The 20,530-nt window shown below is 37.2% G+C and overlaps 1 protein-coding gene across 9 annotated transcripts in view; it reads left to right on the plus strand.

The window, feature by feature from the left end:
* Positions 1-20,530, plus strand: part of AOPEP (aminopeptidase O (putative)) — a 214,864-nt gene that overhangs the window by 38,663 nt on the left and 155,671 nt on the right. For all 9 annotated transcript variants that reach the window (XM_069776426.1, XM_069776425.1, XM_069776428.1 and 6 more), the window contains 2 exons: positions 3,562-3,718; positions 6,492-6,740. In XM_069776426.1, coding sequence (XP_069632527.1) covers positions 3,562-3,718; positions 6,492-6,740 — 406 coding nt within the window. The remainder of the gene's footprint in view (positions 1-3,561; positions 3,719-6,491; positions 6,741-20,530) is intronic.

Raw genomic sequence — 20,530 nt, forward strand, 5'->3', positions numbered from 1 at the left:
AGAAAACTAAATGCATTAAGAATTCTAGGAAGTAATTACATCATTCATCATTATTATTTCAAGTAGAAGACATAAACAGCCTTTAAGTTGTTCTTTTGCACAATTATAAATAGATTATAATTTTCTACCCTTGTTAAAAGTAGTCCTAAATTTTGCATGGGATGTTTTCCAGTTATACCTCACAGAATAGGTGATTGTTGTTGCGTGGTTTGTGCAGTTATGACATGATAGATTTGCTTTGCAGAACTGGAAAAAAAAAATCTTTTTGAAAATTATTTTCAAAATTACCTGTAGAGAAAATATTTAGAAAGTATTATAATTGCCTAAAATAATTATGTGTAGGAATCAAGTTGCTTTTAAATTAAGTCTGGTTGTAAGGAGAGGGTATAAGCATTACAAATAAAACAACTGGGGTGCTCCTCCTCTATTTTTCCCATGGACTAACCCCAGTCTAATCTCTTACTCTTCCCAAGGTGTCCTCGCTTAGTCTGAAAATGGTTTTGTGGTACAAAATCCTAGTTCTGGTAAAGCAAGCCATCTCCCCGTTTCAGCTGCACTGTTTTCTCTATCCTACAGGTGGTGCTGTCTCCAAGGCGGCCACCGGAAAGCAGAGGGCAGCCAGGGGAAGGGGAGAGAAGAGGAGTAGGGTGGAGCTTGTGATCCCAGTCTGTGCCTTGGGATAGATCTGAGGTTACAGATGAAGGAAAACAAAACAAAGTCCATTGACCTGAAGAAAGTTAAAGAATGGAAGTGAAGTTATGGGAGAAAAGGGCAGGCTGGAAGACAGTCTTACCGGTAGTGAGAGGAGAAGACAGAAGATAAATGAGGGTTAGACTCTGTTTGAAACTATGCATCATGGTGCTTGCTGTAGAGAGGTGTTGCCAACATAAAGACCATTTCAGTCACCGATCAGTGAATGCACTGTAGAGAGAACTCACTTGTCATGCCAGTGCATGTGATTTCAGTTGTTCAAGACAAAACAACTGTAGGATAATTGCGTAGTTATTTTACACAGTTCTAGAGCATGAATGCAGAAGGCATCTAAAAGCCCTGCAGGAAATGGACTGAGTCCCAGTTAGGTGTGTAAAGACAGTATAAATCTTGGATCTTGTTCTGAGAGTATCCAGAGTTCGCATGGTCTCTATAATGCCTGCAAAATATAAGGGGCTTGGAAAAAAGACAAGGATCTGTTTGTTAGTTGCTTCTCTTTTCTTTGGGAAATCCTAATTTAGATAAGTCTGAAAACATATACCAAGAAAATGGTCTTTGGTACCTTCACCCTTTTGCAAGGTTTGCTCCAACTCTGAATAGCATATGTTTATTGCTAATTCATGGAAATTTCTGAATGTAGTACATGCTCTTTTCTCTGGACTGCTAAACTGATTCCCCATTCATTTTGACATTGTGTTCAAATTACCCTTGTTTTTTAAAACAGGTGTTGCTTGGTGTTGCTTGCTCTAGCCTGTCTTGCTAAACTTGTTTCTCACTGTAACCTCCAGCTCCTTCTGTTTGCATAGCACAGGCCAACACCCTTTCCTTTTAGACAATCTCCTTACTGTTGTGAGAGCTTTCTCCTTTACACCTCCTGCTGTCTGGAACAGTTTTCTGTGGCTGCCTTTTGACTTTCACACTTGTTTCAGAACTCAGTTGAAAACACATTACTGTTTTTCCATTATGATTCCTCAAATTTTCACTCTTCCTCTGTTATTATTTAACTCTTAAGGTTTTACAATTAACATAACTGCATGGAGCATTTTTGTAATGCTTTGTATATAACAGATACAACACAAAGTGAAGTATTGTAGACTACCTCTGGGCCTTCTCTTCTGCACATTTAAGTCAATGGTAAAGCCACTCTTAACTTCAGTGTGTGCAGGCTTGGGCCTCTAGCACATTTTATATCAATGAAGCTTTCTATATCAGGAGTTTTGTGTTTCAAAATAATAAATTGTTGCTGTCCTGGGTGACCTCTTTCTTTCAAGGTGGCATTTGCTTGCCTTGGCTCATTTGTAACTTTGGGAAGTTAATTAAAAAAATGGGGGAGGGGTAGAGAGGGAAAATTTGGCAAAACAGTTATCCTCTTTGTTCCTAATGTGTTTGGAGCAAATAAGTTCCTTCTGCTCACATACTGACAGGAGGTTAGGAAAATTACAGGAGTAATATATGATCACCTGACAATACAGACAAAAGGGTTTCAATGGTAGTGGTGAATGTTGCCAAAAGTGGAATGGAGTGAGGGAGTGTAAATGGTTGCTAGTGCATGTAAGAGGTAGAGGCTTTACCTGCCTTTTACAACACTTCACAAACTGTAGTGTTTTGCCATACTGAATAGTAGCTGGAAAATTTGTTGAGGCTAAGCAAAAAGATTTTTTGCTTGTCCTTCCTTTGGGCAACTTGACCTTCTGTGGTCATTAAGGTAGGAAACCCAGAGGTGCTTTGCTGCAGTTGTTTATTTCCTTTCCTCTACACCTTGTGGCCTCCACTGGATGTTTTTTTTTTCCTTTTGATAGCGTTCCATAGCCCTGGTCAGAATATTATTGCAAAAGAACAGGTATTAATGTTCTCTGAAAATAACTGAAGTTTGTATGTTTCCATAATTGCCACAGCTACAGTTATTTGCAGATGATTCAGCAGGTTGTAACTCAAGCTAGGCTCTTTCTAAGAGTAATTAACCTACTAGTATGGTGTAGTAACTATTTGTGACCATAAATGAGTACTTGAATGTGACCCTTAAGTTATAACCTTTTTAAAGGGGCAAATGGAAAACCTAAGCAACATTTAGATTAATGAAAAGTATGCTGTTCTAAAACATCCTCCAGTTTATCCAAACGTGATCATAGATACATTCATCCAATACCATACTCCATGTCTTCCAGCACTGTGTTCCCATAATGATTGGATTTACCATCTTTTTACCTCCTAATAGACTCTCTAACCTTGTTTTAGCAGCTTCTGGATTATCATGACCAAATCATTGATTTAGGCAATATCCCATCTGATTCTAAGCTTTGATTTCTCACTGCCTGGTTGGCACATCGTGTATCTCAGATTGCCAGGTCCAATTCACAAGCACTAGTGTTGTTTGTTAGAACTTGCCTCTCAGTTTGGTGTTGTCCAGAACACAAAGAAATGATTCTGTTCTGTGTGAGGTAATGCAGTTAAGACAAAACCATAAGGTGGTTGAAGGAGTTAAATTTTAATCTTTTTGTGTCTGTGGATCTAGAGGTGCTATTAGATTTCACGTCCAGTGTCATTCTTGGTCAGTAACAGTACAATCATGTTAAGTTGCATTAATAACATCCCATTTATAGATGATTTATTTATAGATAAAGACCTCAGCAGATAGGGGAAAGTTGCAGGTATAAGTAAAAAGTACTGAATCCATGGTGGTTACATATGACTGGTCTTACATGTCTCAGTGAAATTATTTTTCTTTCCTCAACAAAAATACCAGGATGTAAGGTGGGAGGTTTGGCCCAAAATCTCAAGTACATAAAAATGCCAAGTACTGAATGTGTGCTGTGACTGATGAGTCTGTACAAATGTTCTTTTTATTTACAGGTATATTGAGCTGGTACTACTATGTGACTATGCCAATGCCAGCATCCACCTTCACTATTGCTGTGGGGTGCTGGCAGGAAGTTAAAAAGCAGTCCTTCACAGCTGCTATCCAGACAAACACTGATTTTTCCTTGCCATCTTCACAAGCCAGCTTCAGGTTCGTGTTTAGAATACTGTTGAAAAATGGGATATATGGGTAGCATTTGCATTTACTCTGGAATGTGAAAGTGAGTCATATTAGTACAGGAATCAAAATAGAACTTGTTTAATCTGAACAGAAAAATCTTGACAGGAAAATAATTCCAAAGGCATTATTTCATGGGTAAGGGTGTGGTTCTTTTTATGCGAAAACAAGCTGCTTAGTGAGCAATAGGGTTAATAAATCCCAGTGTCCTCTGGACTGGCATGCTACACACTGTATCTCCTTAATGCCCTGCTGAAGCAGCATCAGGTCCTCCCTTGTTCCTTACAATGACTGGCTGTAAGATATTCTGTGTTACTAGACTCGGTCCATTCTCGGTACCTAATGCCCCCTACTATCATATTGCCTACCCACTCGCTTTTTTCTTCCTGTCCAGTCCCATCCCAGAGTTAGAGCTGGCCTGTGCAGTGGTTTGCTTGGAGTGATGTGTACTGACTGGGTACATGAAAGACCTGTTGCAGTGGTCCCATAAAGTAAAGTTGGACCAATGATTCTTTTCAATAAAAAAATACCCTGTTGCCTCGTACATGCAGTGGCTCCTTAGCTGTCTTTTACCAAACCTGTACAAATGTAATTATTTTGGATACATCTATTCCTCCTTCCAATCTTGTCAAAACTGCTCATTGAGTGTAAATTATTACAGAGTGATGGATGAACAGAACAATACTATACAGGCCTGCAAATGAGATTTGAAGCTAAAAATTAAGGCTGTGGAGAAATACCACTTGTTTCCACTTGTATTCACCATAGTTAGCAGAAGTCTCAGATGAGGCACTTGATTTCCTCACGTATTACTCTCAGCTTTTCAAAGTCGCGGAGTCATAGAATCACAGAACAGCCCAGGTTGGAAGGGTCCTTGAAAGATCATCTGGTCCAATCTTTCATGGGAACGGGAGCTTAGATGAGGTTATCTAGCACCCATTCTAAAAATTAGTGCAGGTTTTAATCAGTGATGGTCATTGTTATGAGTCAATCTGTGTGATGGTCATTGGATGAGTTAATTGGCACAGGTGGTGTGATGTATATGCAGCAGTTGAGTTAGTGACAGTGGAAGAAACAGGACAAATGTGTTTCGGAAGAAAAACCTGACCAAAAAAAATCAAAAAATCCTCTGCAAATGTGGTGTCTATTATGCATAGACAAAAAAGGAGAGCCTAAGTGTACAAGGTTGTTTTGCAGTTAATTGGGACATAAAAATCTATGGCCTTGAAAAATCTGCTTTTAGAGTTATACCCACTTAATCTCTATTTGGGAGTTAGCACAACAGACACTTGTTACTTATTTTAGTCATTAAGACTAGGTAACCAAACCCAACATTATGCACAGTAGCAGGCATTTCTAGAAAGAGTGTGAAATGCATAGACAAGCAAATGTTAAGGTAGTGTCTCAGATAAGATAATAGAGATAAATTCTTGGGCAGCAGGAAAAGGAAGGATTTCTGAAAGAAGTTGTTGAAATATGTAATATAATTTATGTCCAGGTGCCGGTTAGTTTGACATAAGGAGACTGTATGAAAGAAAATGTTAAATGGAGCTAGGGCATTAAGTAAGTTTCCTATCTCCTTGTGGTCATTAAGGACTTGGCAACTTTTATAAGAGATAGGTTGCTAGCTTTCATGCTTTTGCCTAATCTCAACTCTGATAATTAACATTGTTTTAGAGCAGAAATATACTGGGTTAAACCACCCTTGGAAAAAAATTGCATGATGATGGATGTAATTTCTTTGCATATATAATCAATAATCTTTCTCTTTCACAGAAGGAGTTATGTAAGGTGTTAAAGTGTTGCCACTTCAGCAAAATGTAGTCCTTTTCTACGTGTTATCATTTTGTTTTGTGTGTCAGCACTCACCTGAAGCATGATATTCGAAATATAAAGGCTTTGTGCCATGCCAGGTGCAATAACAAAAAGTCCTTTGCCTGTCCAGGCATAGTAGAACCAGCTTCCTTAAGCTGAAATCTCCACAACCAAGGAGAGGCTCTGAGCTGTGCAGAAGACAGGCTAGCAGGTGGAAACATGAAGCTGATTTCTGCTTAGATATGAGTCTATTTGGGCAGATAAATTACTGTGAAGGTATATGACTCAGTGTTTAGGAAGGATTTGATTTACCCCTCCTTCCTTCCAGCTACAGCTCTGAATATCCTTTAATCTTAATGTAAAGTAAGCTTGATCCAATTGTGATATTTTCAAATATCTACAGTGATAAGCCTGAATTGATAGCTACTGTTGTGTTTTACTTAAGAAAAAAAGAAGAGTTCCTGGGGAATTTTAGTAATAACAACAGAAAAAAAGCCCCCTTGGAATTTCACTCTATTTGCACTTAATATGTTTGTGTTAATATGTACAAAATTTTATTGTCATAGTCAAGTTTGAATAGGAATTCTCCAAATAAATAAATATTTTTGTATTGTTACTTAGTTTTCTTTATGTACATTTTGAGCACTTGTTCTTTTGACACATATCTATTATAAAAACAAGGTTTGACTAATCTCTTTTTTAGTTACGAGTGACTGTATCAGTGCTACTCAGACATGAAGTAATGAGTATTTTCACAGTGCTGCACAGGTATGAACAGTGTGAGAATACAAATGAGTTGGTTTTATGTGACCTAACTCTGTCATTCTGATGTCGAGAGAATATCCTTGTCTTAGCATACTCAGTCGTGCACATTTCTGGTATCACATTAAACTATTTTTTCTTTTTTTTTTTTTTTTTTTGTTATTGTCAGATGGCATGAAGAAATCTGTGGTCATGTGGAATATCCCTGCCGTTTCCAAAATCCTGCTGCCAGGTTGCAGGCAGTCATTCCTTATAGAGTCTTTGCTCCCTGGTGCCTTATGGAACACTGCAAAAAACATTTACTTCACTTAATTCCACAGTGCCTCTCAGCTGCTTACACCACACTGGGTACCCACCCCTTTTCCAGGCTTGATGTTTTGATAGTTCCTTCCAACTTTTCCAGCTTAGGAATGGCTAGGTAAGGAAACTTCTTAGTATCTCATCTCCTGTATTTTGTTAGATCCTTTTTATCAGCTAGTTAACACTGTCAAATTACTATCAATATAAAGTTGCTGTGCTATTTTTCTTAAACCAAACTTAAAACTCTAGTTCTGGCTTCATGTGGGTAGGTTTGTTTGCATCCTCTGTGCTATGATCTTCTAATTTTAGTTTTAACAGTGTTTAGGGAAGGAAAATAAAAGCTCATTAGACAGAATTTCCTCATTTGCCAAACTGAAGTTCTTTTATTGGTTCTATTGATTTAAATATTTGATGCTGCTATCATATTGTTGTGTTTTCGTTTGGCATTGATTTTACCATTATGTCTTGACAGAACAAGAGCATGTTAAAATCCAGATCTAGAGTTTATTCATAAGCCTTTTGTGATTTTTTTAATTTCTAGTCAAATACCGGTCTTTGGAAGCTAAGGCAAATTGTAAGGTTTATATTATCAAGTTTTCATGGAATTGTGGAGAATAAAAAGCTTAATTAAAAATTTTTGTGTTTATGGTATAATTGCCAGTTGTGCAATGACAGTAGAATTGTAGCTCTATTAGTTGTGAGGCAATGCCTAGCAATTGAAATTTCCCATTTGCTTTTTATTTTTCTTAAAAATATATGTATTTTTAAGTTGGTAATGATATAGTGTTTGTTAATAGCAGAGAATGAAACACTGCTCGCTGTTTGCCTAGTGCCAACAATAGAGTGGATTCATTTAGGCAGATGGACAAAACATCCAAGGGAGGAATTAAAGGCAAAGCTTTGTTAGAAAAAGGAGTACTGAAAGGAAAGGTGTATTCCCAGACTGTTGGTTTTGTATTTTGGAGTTCTTGGGGCAGTTGTCCAGTAGGTTTGATATCTGAAGTAACTTCAACGAATTGCACAAATTGCCAGTCCAGTACAAACTGTATAATTAATTAAATAGGAAACATTTTGTTTCATGCTACATGTTTTGTTTCTTATTTTACGTAGACTTTTTTCTACAGCTTTCCTCTTGCGATCCTCCTTAGGCATAAAAGTAGAAAATTATGCTGGCATGTAATAATATTTTACAAGTTTTGCTGTAAGTTTACTTTCTCTTTTTTTTTAATGAAGACCTATAAACTTTAAAACTTAAGCATTCAGTGACCCTTCTCTGTCATATAAGCCTCAGTGCTCTGTAGATACCTTGTACTGGTTACTGAGTTTTCAGTGATAGCTCTTTGCTCAATGAACTCCTAGATGAAAGCATCAAGAAACTTACATGAGGCCTGGTTGCTTTGAGCACCTACCACACACTATATTCTCTGATGCTTTGCATAGTGGTTTGATTTAGAGGTAAGTGCGATGCTGTGTACCATGTTCTTGAAGCCATGTGAAATTGGTAGAGCTGCTTAGCTATTTCCTCTGACTTCAAAGGCATGGTACTAAAAGGTTGACACAGGTCCTTATGGATCATCACTGTAACTGGGGAAGAAGCTGGCCATTTTACTTAGCTGTGTGATAAGACCAGTGATCAATGGAACCAGGAAGGACAAGATGTGCAAATAGTACAAAATGAAAGAGAAAGGGGAGAGAGATGTCTAGGCCAAAATGACAGCATGCAGTAGGAGAAATCTTCAGGATTCAGTTGTTGATATGCTACTGCTCTTTGGGAAGTTGTCAGAGCTTCCTATGCATCACCTTTCCCACAATTTATAGGGAAAAGATGCCTGCAGGGTATTCTGTCGCAAAACCATCTGTGGTTATCTGAGTCCAGATTGCGTGCTCAGAATATTGTAATTGTGCCTTCTTTGTGAAGGGGTTGAGTAAAACCTATGCTTTTATTTCCCTGTGCTTCTTCTAACCACTGTCAGTTCCAAGTGATCCATATCATTGAGTGTAAGTAAAGGATGAAAGAAAGGGCATGCATACTTCCTGATGCTTTTCATTCAACAGTTCATCAAGCCAAGCACATTGAAATTTTTCAAAGTTGAAATAAAGGAATAATTTAAGCTGTTTAAATGTCAAGCTGTATTTGGACAGCAAAGGAAATTATTAAGTGACTCACAATAGCTTGTTTGTTCTTGTTTCGTGTGATTTTTCAAATAGAGGTTTCTATGTATATAGTAAGCTACCTTACATGGTTAATTCCCGTGCATGCAATGATAATTACCTAAGTGACCTCAGTGGAGAATAAGCTGTGTGCAAAACCACGTCCAAACCCACATTAAAAAAAAGTTAGTTATTATCTTGGGTTAAAGTGTTTATTTTTTTTATCTTCTAGTCTATCTGTAGCAATATAAACATAACATGGCATGCGAGCACAAAGGTGCTGCTGTTCTGAGAATTCTAATTGTACTCCTGTCTGCCAGGGAAGGAAGCAGTCATAAATTTTAGGCATTATCGGTAGTGTCATGGCTTTACAGTGTTTGGCACTTTTCTTTGTCTGTTCCATATTAGCTGATAGTTGCAGTATTTTTTTATATCCCAAAATACTTCCCTTTACTTAAGGGGGATGTTTCCCCAACGCTTTACACTGGTATGAAATGATGATAGTTCTTGCATAGAGTGACCTAATTAGGTGTTTTAAGCTGTCTGTTCCAGTAGCCGCTACTGTGGGTCAGCTGCATTTCTTTTAAGTCTGACAGATGTTTTATGAGAAAAATTCTAGTGAAAGCATAGTCATTTTACTTGTGTTTTCTGTACATCTCTTCCTGTGTTTTTTAATTTGCTATGGACTTCTGTATGGAAACGGGATCTTGACTGTATATAATAATTGCAGTCATCCCCTCTTGCTTCCTGCAGATCTTTGAAGCTGGAGGATTTAATTTTGCACTATCTTTTGGTTTTACACTATTTTAGTTCAAGTGATTCGGTATACCTTCTCCCAAATTTATGGGAGAATGTGGCCTATATGTCTTTGTTGGTGATGCTGTGTTAAACTCTACATAAATTAAATTAATAAAGTATTGTGGACCAAATTTAAATAGCTTAAAAGACAGAGATTCAGTGCTTTATGTAGAATTTTGAGTGCTTCATGAACACCTAACAGCACTTAATTATCTGATTTTAAGTTCTCTCACAAGCAGAAGAGAGTGAATTGGAGGAAAAGGAGTAGGGAAGTGTGTCAGAATGCAAAGACTCTAGAGCTCTTAATTAGATTGTTCAGGGAAGAGATCCCTGACCTCATGCTACACTGAAAGGTGCGCATCCTTCATGTACTCAAGAGAGCTAGGAGGTTAAAAGCAGGAGATTAAAAGTAACACCATTTTTTGGTGCTGTTGATGATGACATGCTACTTCCTGAAGAACTGTCAACCACATTGGCATTTAAATAGCAGAGTTATTTCATGGTTTCAAATGCTTTCATGTGAGCCAGTAGTTACTGGTGTGAACAAAGCTGGCTGAAAGACTTGAAATGAAAAATAGGGTCTGTGTGTTTCCTGGTCGTTTGCGCTCTTCAAATCAGTTCACTCCCAGTCCAGTTTTGTTGATCACATTTGAAACCCTAGTGTTTCAAAATCTCTTCCCACTAACCTACAATTTGATTTCCTTTCCTCTTGGCAACACCTGAAAAGACTCTGCATTCTTTGTTCTTTTTCATTCCCGGAGGAAAAACATTCTTTTCAATACAGAGACCCTAAATTTTTGTATCACCTGAGCCTGTGCTTGAGACCTTGACTTCTCTTGCAGTGTTTCATTGTGTAAGTACTCTTTTTTTTTTTTTTTTAATTTTCCCCATGGAAGTAATTTTTTCCTTGATAACCACTGAGGGCCTTTCACAGTCACACCAATCTCTGTGTTTCTATGGCTTTAGAAACTGCTTACCATCTTTCTACTTCTTCACAGCAAACGTGCTGTCATTTGTTTTTCTCCCCGGGGGTTGTAAGCCTTTGTTTGCATTGAGTTGAAGTACTTTTTTTGAAACAAAATCTTCAAAGTTTTTTGTTGCCAGCTCACATATTTTAAATAACATAAGTTTACTACTTTGTCTGTTTGAATTGATGTACTTTAGATGTACTAGTTTTGTAGTAAGTGCTAGCACAAGGAAAAATTCTTAGCCAAGCACTATGTGTCAATAACTTGACTAGTCGCTTCACATGTTGCTGGGAGCTTGAAGAGTATGATGAAAAAAGTGCCCCTTGGTATGTACCATGCTCTTATTTTTTTCCTTAAACACTTACTAACTGCCAAAAACAGAATAATGGGAGAGATGGACTTCTGGTCTTACCTAGTTTGGCTGTTCTTAGAGCAATTTTGCCCAGCAGAGCAAGCAAATCAGTGGAACCAAATAACATCTGAGCAAGATACTGACATTTTCAAGACAAGATCCCAATGTTAGGTTATTTGAATCCTATTTAGGCTCTAAAATTAGTGGCCTCATTTTCAAGGATGCTGGACTCCCTCGAAACCCCAAATAGTGTTTGATGAAAGAAACATAGAGGATGCTTGGCATATTTGTAAATCAGGTCAACTTATATAGCTGGCTAAATATTGTTTAGCAACCCAGCTTTCAATTCCTATTTATAAAGATCTTAGTCACTCTTCTTCTCCCATGTAATGGTCTTCGGTATTTTAAGAGGAAAGAATATCTCTTTCTTCAAAACACAGTACCTCAGCAGAAGTCTTGAATCTTTCCAGGCCATGTCACTAAGGTTGTTAACTTTTTAAATTGAAAAGGGAGAAGGGGGAAAAAAAAAAAAAAAGCAGGGGTGGGGAGTGGGAATCAAGCCCAAGCAGCCTTTTGATCTGTGCGTCTGTAGTCACCATTTTTCCAATCTGTATGTCTGCAGTGTTCTGATGACAACTGCTAAGTCTATAGTAAAATCAGCCAGGACTATTGGAAAATATCCAAGTGTCAAACCTAAATGTGAGGCTTTAGTATTGTTCAGTCTCAAAGAACTGTGATTGACTGTTTGTCTCGGCTTAGAAGCCTTTTGTGAGTGTATAAATGTGTATAAACTTTTTTGCACAACATTTTCAGTTGTGTTAATTTGACAAAATACTTGCAAGAGTAATCCTTAAACATGAACTCTCCTTAGTCTATTTTTCACATATCATTAATTGGTTATCCAGGCAGAAATAACCATGTACAAAAATTAAAGTGAAAAGTAGAAATATGATGGCTGGAGAAAGAAAAACTGCTTTTTTAACTTATTTTTGATTCATTATGTAGTGGAGAATCTTAACTTGAATCTTGCATACTTGCTTGCTTGTGTGTGTGGTGGTTTTTTCTTTTGATTTTTTTTTTTATATGAGAGACTGCAAGTTGCCTGAGATTTTAATTCCTGATCCTGCAAATGGTTTTGCATGCCCTCAAATTTACATACAAAAGTCCTTTTCTTTTTATTCAAAAGCCATACTTACTTCGTATATTTGTTGGCAGGATCATGACTTTGTTATACATAAGTGAAATTTGACTTATAATGATGCAAGTGACTTTAATGTGATTTGAATTTATAGACTGAAAAGCCATTCAGCTTAGACTTTCTGAAAATATTTGCAAGTAGTGGTGCTTTGGTATTGTTGTGGTTTAACCCCAGCGAGCAACTATGCACCATGCAGCTGCTCACTTGCTTCCCCCGCACCCAGTGGGATGGGGGAGGGAATTGGAAGGAAAAAGGTAAAACTCATGGGTTGAGATAAGAACAGTTTAATAGAACAGAAAGGAAGAAACTAATAATGATAATAATAACAATAATAAAGTGACAGCAATAATAATAAAAGAATTGGAACATACAAAACAAGTGATACACAATGCAATTGCTCACCACTCACTGACAAATGCCCATTTAGGTCCCAAGCAGTGATCTGCCCCCCCAGGCCCAACTCCCCCCAGTTTATATACTGGGCATGATGTCACATGGCATGGAATACCCCTTTGGCCACTTTGGGTCAGCGGTCCTGGCTGTGTCCCCTCCCAACTTCTTGTGCCCCTCCAGCCTTCTTGCTGGCTGGGCATCAGAAGCTGAAAAATCATTGACTTAGTATAGCAACAACTGAAAAACATTAGTGTGTTATCAACATTCTTCTCGTACTGAATCCAAGACTTAACACTATACCAGCTAACAGAAAGAAAATTAGCTCTATCCCAGCCAAAACCAGGACAGGTATACATCCAGTGGTTTTTTTAAATAGAATTTGGAGCTTGAAATCCATAGTGAAGTCCACCTAGGAGGATTTCGTATCTGTCCTTTTTGTGCTTCTAAGATGAAGAATCAAGCAGGATATTTGGCTGAAAATACCGTTAAATCCATTCATCAATGCAAATGGAAGTGCTAAAACAGGATTGAGCATAAACCATTTTTTAACCCTAGGTTCTGTTTTTCTACCCTGTTTCAGATGACTGCCTGTGCTGAGTTATTTGAGAAAGGATGCAAATTACCAATTTTTTTTTCTCCAGTTGGCATTTTTTCATTTGGAAAATTATGTATTTTGTAAATCACACACAAATAAGTAAACATTGTTTATTTTATTATTGTGGAAATCACCTATGAAATCCATGTTGTCTCTGCTACAAAGACTACCATAGAGAGTTATAAATACAGAGATTCACTTTGATGTACATGGAGTGCCTTTTGAATAGTAACTGTTCTGGTAGATATTTGGTGTGTTTGCTAGCCTCACATGCTCTGTTGCAAGGCTGCTGTAAATAATAATTCAGTATACCCATATTTAGCAAAGGGACTCCAGAGATTCACCTTGAGGAATGGAGAGGAGAAAATGTTATACTCATTGGGGAGATTTTTTTAAAGAGAGAAGTTGTTGGGTATCTATTTAAAATGTTGTTTGGGTTTTTTTTAATACCAGAAAGGTGGTCAGTCCTGAGTGACATAATATTGAAAATTCACTGTAGGCTATATGGGCTATAACATACAGTCAGTTTTGAATTCAAGCAGATCTTGGATCTGTCCTCCAGCCGTCTAAACATTCAGCTCATTTTATTTCGCTTTAGTCTTTCCTTCTTCATGGATCTACCGTCCCAGGGATTTGGATTCAGTTTTTAGCGCTATAGAATTTAATTAGAATTTTGATGAAACTAATATTAATCTATTGACAAGGTAGCAATTTAGTAATTTTTACTTTTGCTCAAGCACTGCTTTACTATTTCAAGAAAATAAAGCTATTCAAAATTCATCCTGACTGGAGTCTTAGCTGCGATAGCAGTAATTCAGAGTATGTGACTGTACAACACATGCATATGAACTTAGTGGTATTTAGACGTTGAGAACATTTCTGATTCTTAGCTGGAGCCTGAAGTGTAATTTGCTACCACTGCAATCACAGTCCTTCATCCAGTTGTCATTTTGGTATCAAAAGAGGATTTGGAGTATGTCAGGCACAATATATTCCCTTCCTAATGTGCTGAGTTGCCTTGTTTGTCTATTAACTCTTAACAGATGTTATTTTGAATGCAAGCCTGCAAAGAGAATAAAACAAGTTCCTTTCTTGATGGAAAGCAAAATTTGTATTTCATCATTTTATAAAATTGCTACAGCCAGAGAAATATTATTACTTTAAAAAAATACCAGAAATAAGACTGATTATTCCTAAGAGCATGTCCTTTTTCCCCTTCAGAATGATTGTTAAAAGATTCATAAAGCAAAGTGATTTCTTGCCTTAAATACCTCTTTTTTTTCTCTTCAGTTTCTTGAAAAGAAGTACTTACAAAATAGGCAGTTCTTTAACTGAGTATAACTCATAAGATGTCTCATTACTTTGAACTGAGGCCTTAACTTGGAACATGAAGCAATTCCCTCTTCTTTCCCTCCCTCTCCCTTGGCTTTAGCTACAAAAGATGTCATTTTTTCTTGTAGTTACTGGAAAGTTAATGAGGCTTTTTTGATGCTACTGTAGAATAGTACAGCATGTTATTAAATTCTAGGATTGGAATTATTGCAGAGCGTACTAGCATCATTATAGTTAAGGGTGCCTAAGCATTTCCAATATAAACTTGTATTTCAGTGGTTTGTAACTGGCTGTAAAGACTTGTTCCCAGCTTAAAGCTGGCATAAAATGGTTTGGCTCAGGAAAAGTGTGTGTGTATTGTACACATATATGAGAGGCAGGCATATGTTTACACATATTATATTTGTTATATATTACACAGATTATATGTGTGCCTAATCATACATATCCATGCCTGCCCTTCATGTATGTGCATATATATGTGTGTAGGTAATACTAATGAATTTTTTTTGTTGTACGAGTTGTGTGGCATTTAGAAAGTAGAAGTACTCTTTTCACTCAAAAGTGACCTATGTATAGAGAGATAGAATATGCAGAGATGAAAACAGTAATTGATTGTCATTATTGAACACTGTTTGTGAGGTTTTGAAAGTAATTTTCAGAAGAAGTTCTCCTCTCTATCCTACTTTATCTCTCTACCCCTCAACTTTTTTCTCCTACCAACAGAGCTGCATAAGATGATGGAAGAAGATTTTTCTTGTTGCAGATCAGTAGTAACATAGTCCATCTGCTGCTTAATATTGTACTATTACAAAATTTCATTTCAGTTTCTGAGTCATATAAATTGTAGAGTGCTTATAAATGTAGAGATTTTGCATTGTATATGCTGTAAGTGATAAGATACTTAATACTGTGGCCAATTGTTTTGAAGCCCTAAGCTTGACTTGGAAAGGGCCAAAAGAAAGGCAGTGTTCAAAGCAGCCACAGACTTCTGTCATGCTATTATCTCTGATCTGAATTGCCATAGTAGCTATGTGAAGCTTTCTTAGTCTCTGTCTATCATAATCCCTAGTAGTCTGCAATTTACCAGCCCCACCTGGGAAGAACCTGAATCAGGGAGTAGATTTTAGATTTTAAATGCAGACTGCAAGACCAACGATGCTCAAAGCAAAAGGAAGTGCATAGAAACCATTAAATCCATGCATACTGCTTTACCTCTGGCACCAGTTGCTAGGTGCTAATGTCAGTCTTTTTTGCTGCAGCTTTGCTTTCAAGTTTAAACAAAACCCACCCAAACTATGCAAACAAACTGATGGCCCTGTTTTCTTTTTTTTTTTTTTTTTTTTTTTTTTTGCTAAAGAGAGAGAAAAATGAAAGGTAGTCTTAAAGACAGGGATTTGAGATAGGAAGGAATGGGTCAGAAAAGCTGTAGACTGGAAGAGAATGAAGATAACATAGAATTTTAGTAGGTAGTCGCAGTACTGATGGGCTACATCATGTTCCTCTGCATGGAAGTTTTCACAGGAGACTGGTTTAAGGATCCCTAACCCTTTTCTCATATGAGTAGTAGTTTGAGTACTTGCTGGTGACTGCCTCAGAGAAGGCTAAGAGAATTCATGTTCCTACAAAACAATGATGTTACTGAGCAAAAACTCTGCCAAATCTAGTCCTTGTGAGTAAAGCAATCCATCGTGAGCTCCATCTTTTGCTTCTGGCCAGGGAACCTTTTTGGATAGTCATAGAAAGTTGGGTAGACAATTTTGGTTTGCTTCTGCTCCACTCACCCACCCCTAGCCTAGGGCAATTGTCTTCTCTACACTTGTGACACTACACTGTGGCCAGTTTTGGGCTGCCTATTATTATGACAGAGATACTCACAAACTGGGTAGAGTCCATCAGGCAGCCACTAAGATTATTAGCAGGTAAGAGTGTGTATTGTATGAGAAGAGGCTGATAGAGCTAGATTTGCTTAGCCTGGGAAAAGGCAAGACTAACTGAGACTCTTAATTGATATCTTCTACTACCTGAAGGAGTGGTCACAGAAAAGACAAAGCCGTGGTACTCTCAGAGATTCACTTGGAGAACATATGAGGCAACATTTGCAAGTTGCAGTGAGGAAGTTCAGACTATATGTAAGGAAGAGGGTTTTCACAATGATCGTGGTTAAGCACTGAAACAGGTATTCCAGGGAGCTTGTAGAACCTCCATCCCAGGAGATGGTGAAAAGAGGTCCCTTCAAACTTGACTTTTTTTCTGAGATTCCAAGCTTTCATTGCTTTTACCTGTGCTATTGCTTTGATTTTTATGTTCAGTGGCAAATGACACCTCCCACTCCATGTTACCTGTATGACTCATTCATGTTGCCACGGTATTTTGAGAGTCTTTCAACAATTAAAATATTTTTTTCTCAGAAAATCCTGGAAAGTAGTAGGAATGTATTCTTATTTTACAGGTAGCTAATTGGCATCTGTAGATGTTACAGGAGAATCTTCCAAAGACACATACAATTTCCTAATTCCGTTTTCTCCCATCCCATGCCAAGGTCAAGTAACGAACTGAGTCCATGTTGTTTGAACCCAAACCCAGTGTTCTAACATTGCACCAGCCTGTCTAACTTTTCTTGTTTGTAATAGTAAGTACTAGGTATCTGCCAAGTTTGAAATGCATACTCCAAAATTCTGGCCTGCTAGTACTAACAAAAAACAGTCTTTAATGGGTATAATGTATAGTGCTTCCTTTTGTTACTCTTTGTTTTTAAAAACACTGGAAGCATTTTCATTATTACCTCTAATCCTGGAAAATGCAAATTTCACATGTAGAAGTTTCAGTACATTAAAAAGAATGAAAGCTATTGAAATTGGGGGTAAGGGATAGGATCTTTAGTGACAGAGGATTCTAATGTAGTCTTATTGCCTGTGGTGTCATCTTATATGGAATGTTTTTGCAGTATGGCAATAGACTGATTTTATTCACTTGTTTAGAAATTGTTTCAGAATGTGGTTAAGCTTTTGGAAATGCCTTATTTGGTGCCAACAAGGTCTTCCTGCAGCATGATTAGTTCAAGAAAAAATTGCATATCAGCTATTGTGAATGCGGGTGGTGGTTGTTTTTTTTCTAGGTTAAGTGGTGCTAGTTTTTCTCATCTAATGTTGATCTTACTGGTTGGTTTGGTTGAATGAAGAGATGTGTTTCTTAACTTCTTTTTTGGTTTCGTTTTCCACTGAGAAATCATTTTAGGTGCAGTAGAATTATGAAATGGGATGTTTCATTATTGGCTAGGTGTAAAGGTATCTATGATGACTATCTTACTAAGGCTTTTTATCTTTCTGATGATATAAGGTGAGCTCAGACTGAACCAGCAGTATAGTCTTAGACAAGAAAAATGGCTTCAATTTCTTCCCTTCTGCCTCTCCGAATCCCTCTGAAAAAAATCCAAACAACCAACCAGCCAAACCCTCCTCCAGTCCTACAATGAGTGTTCATGTGTAGCTCTGGAAAAAAAATGGAGCCATGAGCCAAAGACTGGTTATCTATTTTAGAAACATGCAATTATTTGGCAATAATGTAAAAGTAGTCTAACACACCAGTATTTTACAACTCCTTGTTGCTAAACAAGTGAAAATTCTATTCCTTCCCTATACCCATGACACATGGTTTATGATTTAATCTGTTTCAAATTTGTGCCAATATTTTTGATTCAGTTTTCCAAATAATGTGTCCAAGGAAGCAGGTTGCTTTTGCCCATACAATTACAACTTCAGCAACCAGGTAATATATGCAGCTGATGATTTTTCTTGTTTAGAATATACTACAATGAGTGTTATGGTCCCTATAATGCTGGTGTAAATCATGAGTAATTCCATGAAGTTCTATGTAGATCTGTCCCATGTGCATGAGAAGATAATTTGTCTATGAAACTTAAAATTTTACGGCTAAATCCTAAAAAATAGAGGTGGGTACTCTTGTAAGTATTTGGGCTTTTTAGCTGTTAATGGAGATGAGGTATTAAATATTGTTCCTAATTCTTATGAGGTATATTGTGATATTGTTGAAAATAGGAGATCTTGTGCAAATCAAGATTATTCACCTGAGAGTTTAGAGCTTGGTACACAAAAAGCAGATTCTGATGATGGCTTTCTCATCTAATTTATCTAAAACATCTGGGATGCTGGAGGAGGAAGTGCTTTAGACAGATTTAGTCTTTGTTGGGCCACTAGTCAGTTGTGCACAAAGTCATTTTCTGTGAACACAGCAATTAAACATCTTTTCCTTGAGCCCTTTTTGTCTATCAAATAAAAAAAGGGAACAGAGATGGGATTTTCTGCTACATCTGTCAGTTACAGGCATCTTTGGCAGGGGGTGGGGGAGTGAAAGGCTGCAGGGTTATAGAAACTGCCAGGAGGCATAGACATAGTTGTGAAATAGATAAATACATTGTGAAGAACAACAGATAGAGGATTAGCTGAGCAGTGATAATATGAAGGAAAATAAATAGAAATTAGTAATGACATAGGAACCCGTGAGGGAACAAACTACAAAATGTAGCTTGTGAACATGCTCCAAGCACAACCAGATCAGTAGGTGTGTTTTCCACGGCTTATTTATTAAGTTGCTGCAGTACTACTTTGAGAATATTATTTCTGTCTGTTATTATTTTAATTTTGCGTAGTGACCAAAAGCCACAGTAAAGGAGTAGGTCTTCCAAAAGTACCTAATTAGGGCAGGGACCACATAGCCCTGTCAAACAATTCCTGTGGAGTGCTTTTCCTTTTGGTCTTACAAAGTCAAGACCAAAGCAATACTTGTTTTCTGAAACCTGCCAAACTTCAAACTTAATATTTTTTTCCTTGTGTAAGTGTATAATTTCTGTAGGTGTCAAGGTCAGGTTAGCACCCTGTTGAAGGCTCCTTTTGGCCTTTATTGGGAAACGTTTGCATGTTAGGATTGCTCTTCAGGGATCTGAGAGTCCTTGATGGCATTCTGAAGTGACAGAAGTAAATTGTGGACAAGAGAAATGAGCATGTTCAGAGCCCATTGCAGGGATTCCAGTACTGTGTTAATTGCTTTTACTATTTGTTGGAGTCTTTTATTATTGTTATTAGTAATAGTTTGTTTCCTGTTTTGCGGGTCTTTTTAAACAAATGGCCCTAAAAGTTCTTTTAATTAAGAACAAACCAAAAATCCTGCCCAAAACTGCGAAACAGGGTTTTCAAAGTCCCTATATGTGGTTTTGCACTGATTTGATATTTGTTCTCACTTCTGTTGGAAGGGCTTGTTTGAATGGATTTCTATGAACTGGTGCTAAAAGAGCCTATTTTTAATTTTGTTCCTTTTCCTTCTCAAAAGTAAAATTCAGAATAGAAGCTTTGACACAAGAAAATTCAAGTCTAACTTGATTGTGACGCAAATGGAAGGACCACAGAATGTTTACAAATAGAAAGAGAATTCCATATAAGATTTATGTTTCTCCTAGTCTGTGAATTGAACTCTGTCTGCTGGTTTTGATGTTTTTCCAGAAGTGTGATTGTCAGGTAATTTGAAGTGAGCAACACGCAGGGGCTTTTAGATCTTTTGAAATACACAATTAGTGAATTATTTACTCTGGGGCTGAGATTCAAGGGGTTTTTTTTCCTTCCAGAAAGCTTGGGAAGAAAGACAAATTAAAAGAAAAAATAGCATAAACTCAAAATAATCCAGACAGAACATTTAGAACATAGACTATGAAGTGATGAAGATTACGTCTTTCTCTGCAATGAATATTTTTTCTTGTAACCTTGTGTTTCTTCCCCATTTCACCACAAGCCTTCCCAAATATATACTTTGGCTTGTTTGTAGTACCAGCATTCATACTGACACATTCTTTGGCAGGAAAAAAAACAACTTATCACAGCCATCTTCTATAATTAGTGGAATCATTTATTGGTTATTAAGAATAATTCCTCTTCCATGGCCACCAGCAAAACTTGTAAGATCATTGTTACGATCTTACTAATTTTTTCTCATTGATTATTAAGTGGTTGGATATGGGTTGGTTGAGACCTTCAGCACTACAGTCCTTTGCAGTGAGGATTTGGATCTCATGGTTTTACATTGCATTAGTGGGGCTAGTTGGGCTAGTTTC

This window comes from Haliaeetus albicilla, chromosome Z (genome assembly GCF_947461875.1).
Source record: "Haliaeetus albicilla chromosome Z, bHalAlb1.1, whole genome shotgun sequence".
NCBI lineage: Eukaryota > Metazoa > Chordata > Aves > Accipitriformes > Accipitridae > Haliaeetus > Haliaeetus albicilla.